This window comes from Trichechus manatus, unplaced genomic scaffold, assembly GCF_000243295.1.
Source record: "Trichechus manatus latirostris isolate Lorelei unplaced genomic scaffold, TriManLat1.0 scaffold00113, whole genome shotgun sequence".
Classification (NCBI taxonomy): Eukaryota; Metazoa; Chordata; class Mammalia; order Sirenia; family Trichechidae; genus Trichechus; species Trichechus manatus.
In genome coordinates, this window is record NW_004444049.1 from 4273615 (window position 1) to 4280653 (window position 7039).

Here is a 7039-nt window from a genome sequence, read left to right on the forward strand (position 1 = left end):
GGCTGGTAGGCCTGGGAACTTCTTGCTCAAGCCTCAGAAGACTTTGCAGTAGTCCAGGGATCCCAGGCCTGGGCCGGCCTCGGTGGCGCCCATCTGTCTGGGGTGCAGTTCAACGGTCACTGACCATATGTGGCTGGGTCCAGCCCAGCCAAGGTGGCAGAAGGTCAGCTTCCAGATCCTTCCCTCGCTGCTTGGCAGGTGTCTGTGAGCCCAGTGGGCAGCAGAGGTAGGCTGGGATGGTCAGGGGCAGGTCAGGTCACCATGCAAAAGTTCCGGGTAATCCGCCGCCAAAAGTTGCGTCTGCGGCTGCTGAGAGCCACCTTGGCCGCCTCCTGGAAGACGGCGTGGACGTTGTCATGGAGCCGAGCTGAGCATTCTAGGTAGGTCACTGCCCCCACAGACCTCGCCATCTCCTGGCCCTAACAGGGAGAGTGAACGGGGCTGCTGTGAGGTGGGGGCCCACTGAGTAGACCTTACATCCAGCCTCCCTCAGCCCTGACCCTGGAAGTCTCCAGGGCAAAAGGGTAAGAGGCGAGTTTTCCAGGGCACCCCGCCCCCTGCCCCCTGGCTTGATAAGCCCCTCCTGCGGGTCTCCGACCTCAGTTCCTACCTCAGCTCTGGGCTGGGTCTCTGTGCCTCTCAAGACACCAACTAATTAACTTCCCGGACTAACCTAGGCCCCTGCAGAGACAGCTGGGTGATCCCTCTGGGCCTCAGGTTCCGCATCTGTGAAGTGGGTGGGTAGGACTAACTCCCCCCACCTCACTCTTCCTTCTACAGGTGGAATCTTCTGGAGTACTCTAGTAGCTCCTGACCCATGACAGCCCGGGCCCCACATGTGCGCCTGCTGGCCACCTGGGCCGAGAGGCTGGGCTGGAGAAGTGTACCTCGGAGGTTCCTTCTTCCAGCTCCCACCCCCACGCCCCAACCTATCACCTCACCCCGCCCGGGTTTTTCCTACCCTGTTGTAGGTCACTGGCTCCAACCCGTTTTTCCGTAGCTTCTTCACCAATGAGTCATCCTTGCGCAAGTCTGTCTTGCAGCCTACTATCACGATGGGTGTCTCCTTGCAGAAGTGACTCACCTCTGGGTACCACTGCGGGGGTGGGGGCCATCAGGAGTGCTGTCCCTCCATTGGGGATGATACTAGGTGGCACTCTGGTCCTACACCACCCTCCTGCTCCCAGGCTCGACCCCAGCGATGCTGGTCAGCACACCCAATGTTTAGGAAGCACGTAGTTTGCCAGGCTCTGATGGAAGACTTCACATGGGTAAACTCATCCATCCCCCAAAACCCTGGGAAACAACTGGAATCAACCCCATTGTACAGATGAAGGAACTGAGGCACAGACAGGTGATGTAATTTGCCTTGGTCACACAACTGGAAGTGGCAGGATTTGAGCCCAGGGGGTGAGGCCCTGGACCTCTGCTCCCACCCACTGTTATTATCACATCACCGCCTGTGCTCTGAGGAACCCTGGAGCAGACAGTTGGCACAGAGCAGTGACGACAGGGGCTATGTCACAAGGCTGGAGCCAAGAACTCAAAGGACCTCAGCCCTGGCACCTGAGAGGCAGCTTCGGGACCCCTGACACAACTAGGGAGGGGGTCCTGGGGGGCCGATGAGACACTGTGGTCACACAGAGGGGCTGGGAGCCGTCAGAATCAGATGTGAAAGTTCACATGACCTCACCGTCCAGGTCTGGACAGGCTGGGGACAAACAAGGGCCTCTGGGCCACTTGGCACTCTCAGGGAGCAGTCACAGTGAAGAGCCAGCGTGTTCTGAGTACAAACTAGGGCAGTGCGAGGCACACTGGACTGGGGGGCAGATCCCTGTGGGATCTGGTGAGTAGCTGCTCCCCAGGCCTCAGTCTCCCCGTAAAAAAAAACAAACTAAAAACTAAACCCATTGTCGTCGAGTCGATTCAAACTCACAGCGACCCTACAGGACAGAGTGGCACTGCCCCATAGGGTTTCCAAGGAGCAGCTGGTGGAGTCGAACTGCTGACCTTTTGGTTAGCAGCCGAGCTCTTAACCACACTTTTCCCATACATATGCCAAAGGTGCTGGACTCCACGTCATCCCGGGCCAGCCCAGCTCTGACAGTTGGCTGGGTAGGCGTGGGGGTGGGGCAGGTGGTCTGGCTGTGGGGGCTGAGCCTCCCTGTTCCCCAGGACCTACCCGGTCAAAGACGTTGTTAAAGCTGTAGGGGCTGGTGACGTCAAAGCAGAGCAGGAGAACGCTGGCATCAGGGTAGAACAGGGGCCGCAGGCGGTCATAGTCATCTTGTCCTGGGCAGAATGGGGTGGTCACTCCCTCCCCCAGGCCTCCTGCCCACGGTCAGCACCTCCCCAATATCAGGCAGTGTCATCCCACCAGACGGTGGGATAGGGAGCTTCCAGAGGGCAGGGCTTGGTCCTGGGCCTCAGGGTCCAACATGAAGCTGGCACTTACAAGCGGCTGCACTGGGTGAATGCCCACCTTGGCAGCCCTGGCCTGGGCAAGACAACTGAGACAGGCCTGTTCTGGAAGGGGTGGGGCAGGCGCCTGCTCTGCCCTGGGCTTGGGGAGTGAAGAGTGAGGGGCAGGCAGGGACCCTGGCGAAGGCATGTGAGCCTGCCCAGGATCAGGGAGCTGGTGGGATTTCCTGGGCTTAGCTTTGAACTCTGGTATAGACTTGACTCTGAACCCTTGTATGGGCAAGGTCAGGAGGTTGGAAAGCAGAGGTCAAAGTCAAGGTCAGGAGCATCTTACATAAGCTATAGCCAGGATGGAACGCTGAGGGGGCCAGACACAGTCCAGCCTAGAGCCAGGGTGGAACGCTTTGGTGGGGGGGCAGACACAGTCCACCCCTTGAGAGCAAAGCACTCTGGACTCCCCCTTGTCTCCAGGACACGGTGGCTGCCCTGGATGGGAGAGGCAGGCAGACAGAGGTGCAGAAGCAAGGAGAGAGCAGGTTGCCAGGGACCTCCCAGCCCTGGCTGACACCTGTCCCTTGAAGACTGGTTGGCCTCCCCAGGGCAGGAAGAGGCAGGGCTTGGCTCTCTGTCATCTGGGGACCATGGACACCCCTCCTCTCAGTGCGCACTCTCCTAGCCCCTGGTGCACTCACCTGCCGTGTCCCAGATTTGGAGGTGTACGGGTTTGCCTTTTATTTGCAGGTTGACATTGTACCGCTCAAATACTGTGGGGGTGTAGTTCTGAGGAAGAAGAAGGCAAAGGGGGAGGCTGTGAGGACAGCTGCTGAGAGGGGTGGGGCCCTGGGGCACCAAGGCCAGAGCCCCAGGAATGCCCTCACATCTCCCCCAGTTTGGAGACAGTATAGAGGTAGTTTCTGGAAGGCTCTGAGTTGGCCTGCCTGGGGTTGAGGCCTAGAGCCACAGTTTCCTAGCTGTGGGCCTTGGAGAAAGTACTAAATCTCCCTGGTCCTCATTCTCCTCATCTGCAAAATGGGCAAAACAAAAGTACCTACAGCAGAGTGTTGGGGTAAGGATTTAACGAGACCTCCACGGAGACCCCTTAGCACAGTGCCAGGCAGAAAATAAGCACTCGGTCCGTGCTGGCTACTGTTACTTTTATCTTTGCCCCCTGGGCAGGGGACTCTCCCATTTCTGAGCCTTTGTTCATGCTGCTCTGCTCCCTCCTCCTGGAATGACACTGACCCACATCCCTTCGTTTGTTCATTCATTCATTTATTCACTCAACTCTGGGCCCGGTTCTGGACACTGGGGATCAAACAGTAAATGAAACCCACCCCCGCTCTAGGAGCTCGCAGCTCTGTGGGGTCCCTCCTTTGCCTCTCAACCTCTCACAGTGCTGCCAAGACCCCTGCCAAGTGCCACCTTCGCCCCATGCCTTTCCCGATCCCCTGGCCCTGGCCTCAGGGTTATATCTTGTAACCTCTGGAGTGGTCTCCAGGGTGAGGCCCCCGCTCCGTTCAGGCTGGAGGCTTGGGAAACACGGAGATGTGGGAACCAAGAGGGGGTGCTTGGCAAAATGGGGTCCGAGCAAATGGGAGAGGAATTTTCAAAATGGCCCACCATGCGAGCCCTTTGCCCTGAGGGGCCCCCAGGCCTTGTTCTTGCTCAGGGCTGGTGGGGCCACGGCCTGGAGGGACCTCGCCCTCCTTTCTTCCCATGCCAGGTGGGGCCCCCACCTGCCAGTGACTCAGGAGGACTTTGAGCCTGGTCAGCTAGGAGGGGCAGCCCTTTCGAGGTGGGCACCTGGTACGCTGCTGGGGGTGGGGTGCTGCTGGGGGTGGGGTGAGGTGGGGAGAAAGGCATTGGGGGGGGTGGAGAAGTTGGGGATGGCCTAGCCACGCTGTCACTCCTTCTACCAGCAGGAACAGGCAAGGACCCCAACCACCAACCCATGCCCCACCCCCACACCTGTTCCAGGGTCCCCTCCCCTCAGACCCTATGCCTGGTGGGGGAAAGTGTGACGTGGTGGTTGGGAGCGCTGACTTTGGAATCAGAAGTGCCTGGTGCTCAGCAGCTGTGTGACCTTGGGCCAGTCACCTAGACTTTCCGGGCCACAGCCCCCTCACTGGTTAAAGGGGACAATCTGGTGGGGAGACTCACAGGCAGGGGAGACCCTCAGCATGAATGCCCGGCACCTAGAAAGCTGGTGACCAGGGCAGGGTCCACACCAGCACCGTCCATCCCCTCAGGATGGTGCCAGTGGCCAACCTTTGCCCTGGAGCAGGGGCCTGCCATCTGGAGGGCATGGACGCTGGCACTGAGCTCCCAGCTTTGCCACCCCCTCACCAGTGAGGGTCCCATGGCAGGACCCTCGTGATCCAAGCTGGAGGGTGGGCTGCCACAAAGCTCTTGGGAGTCTGCGTGTCGGTGCTTTGTAAATGACCGTGGTGACGGCATCATGTCTAATCTTTGCAACCTGGGGGAGTTGGTAAACCCAGTGCCATTGAATCTACTCCGACTCATGGCAACCCCATGTGTTACAGAATAGAACTGCCCCATAGGGGTTTCTTGGCTATAATCTTTACAGAAGCAGATCACCAGGCCTTTCTTCCATGGTGCTTCTAGGTGGGTTCAAATTGCTAACCTTTAGGTTAATAAACCCAACCAAACAAAACTCATTGCCACTGAGTCGATTCCAACTCATAGCAACGCTACAGGACAAAGTAGAACTGCCCCATAGAGTTTCCAAGGCTGTAATCTTTCTACAAGCAGACTGCCATATCTTTCTCCCGTGGAGTGGCTGATGGGTTCAAACTGCTGATCTTTTGGTTAGGAGCCGAGTGCTTAATTGCTGCACCACCAGGGCTCCTCTTTAGGTTAAGAGTCAATCATAAACTGTGCCAGCCAGGGAGTTGGGAAGTCAGCACAATCCCCATTTTCCTGATGGGGACACTGAGGCCCGGAGGGGGACAAGACCTGCCCAAGGTGGCACAGCTGGACAGCAGGTTAGTGACTGAGCCAGGCCTCTCTGGCTCCAGAGGCCAGGCTCTGCCCCTGGCCGCCTACCTCCCTGAGGTCACCAACTCCAGCTTCTGCCCTATCCCTGGTTTCCAGGAGTGAGCGGGAAAGTCCCATTCCAGGGCTTGGGGCTGGGCTTGTGACTGTCACAACCCTTCCCTTATGCTGGAACATCATCCTGGAGACACGTCTATACCTCCTGTTGTGTTCTTTGAACCCCCAGGGAGGTCACCCCTGCCCATGGGACCAGTAAGCACCTAATCTTATCCTTGGAGCTGTCTCCAGGCAGAAGGTCAGGGCGGGCCTGTGCTGGACCGGGACAGAGGTGACTCAGCCTTGGATCCGTCCTCATGGCACTCACAGACATATCGTTACCCATCGGGGACACAGCTTGAGGGGGGTGTCAGGGGTTTCCCTTGGCAGGACATCATGGGAGTCCCAGTACACACCAGAAGGGGCTCCGCTGGCTCTAGCAGGCAGGGCTGGGTGCTCCCTGCCCCCTCCTCTCCCTACCCTGGTATGGGTGTGGCTGGGCTTGGGTCCTGTGGGAACAGCTGCCCCCAGATTGCATCCAGGGACGGAGCTCTCCCACCCTGCTCTCCCTGAACTGAAACTCAGGTTGGGCCACAGCTGGACAAGGGTCACTGAGGCCTCCTCTCAAAATCCCCAGCCTGCTCTCTTGCCCTTTGCTGCAGGTGGGGGCTGGGAGATGGGGCCCTAAGCCTCCTAGCTGCTGGCTCCCTGGGCTTGGAGGGCTGCCTGGAGGAGGAATCCACAGGCAGAGCACTGGGGGCTGCGGAGGGTGCTGGGTGGGGGTAGCACCTAATTTCTAGATCAGTTCTGCTGGGCTGTGTGCTCTGAGGTAAGACTCTGCCTCTCTGGCTTGTTTTCCCATCTGTAAAATGAAGGGTCTTTCTGGCTCTCTGACCCCATGTCTGTTTAACAGAAGAGGTCCATCTTGTGTCCAGAGTCAGATAAGCCCCAGGGAACCCATGCTCCCAGACAGGGGAGGAGTCTGCATAAGGCGAGGCCCATCCCCCATGTTAACAAGCACACCCTCCCCTTCCCTGCCAGCACCACCCCCCCCTCGTGTGTGCGAGATGCCCATTCTTCACATTTTTACCTCTCAAATTGGGATGGGCCTCCCAGCAAGGTCGTCTCAGGCTGAGGACACTGGTAATGAGGCATCACCCTGTAGCCACAGGCAGCCAGAGCCGCCCCCACCCCGGGCCCAGTCTGGCCCCTCTGAGGTGCCGTAATTGTTGGGTTCCCACATGGGCAGCATCTGGGGGCCTGGAAACACGTCTACCCCACGACTTAAAAAAATGTTTGGCTGGCCAAAAAGGATGTGAGTCAGCTTCATAAGCCACAAACCAAGAGTCAGGCTGGACCCTGCCACAGTGTACAGAAAGTGTACAACACTGTTAGCTAGCCACCTGGCCTCTCCTGTCTCCCCCAGCAGGCTCCCCAGAGACCCACAACCGTGCGGGTTCAGACGATGTTGGGGAGGGAGGGAGGAAGAAGAGACTTGGAAGCAAAACCATGGATTCCCCACAGATTGGTCTGAGAGGGGGCATAGGGGTGGCTGCAGCCCTTTCCC

General features: G+C 58.4%; 1 protein-coding gene across 2 annotated transcripts in view; it reads right to left on the reverse strand.

The window, feature by feature from the left end:
• Positions 1–230: 230 nt before the first annotated feature.
• The window catches only part of RHOD (ras homolog family member D), an 8098-nt gene continuing 1289 nt past the window's right edge, over positions 231–7039 (reverse strand). The window contains exons 2-5 of one of the 2 annotated variants that reach the window (XM_004383671.1): positions 3114–3201; positions 2183–2292; positions 962–1096; positions 231–419 (exon numbers count right to left, since the gene is read on the reverse strand). In XM_004383671.1, coding sequence (XP_004383728.1) covers positions 252–419; positions 962–1096; positions 2183–2292; positions 3114–3201 — 501 coding nt within the window. In that variant the 3' untranslated portion in view covers positions 231–251. The remainder of the gene's footprint in view (positions 420–961; positions 1097–2182; positions 2293–3113; positions 3202–7039) is intronic. The other variant, XM_012557706.1, reaches the window with a different exon arrangement.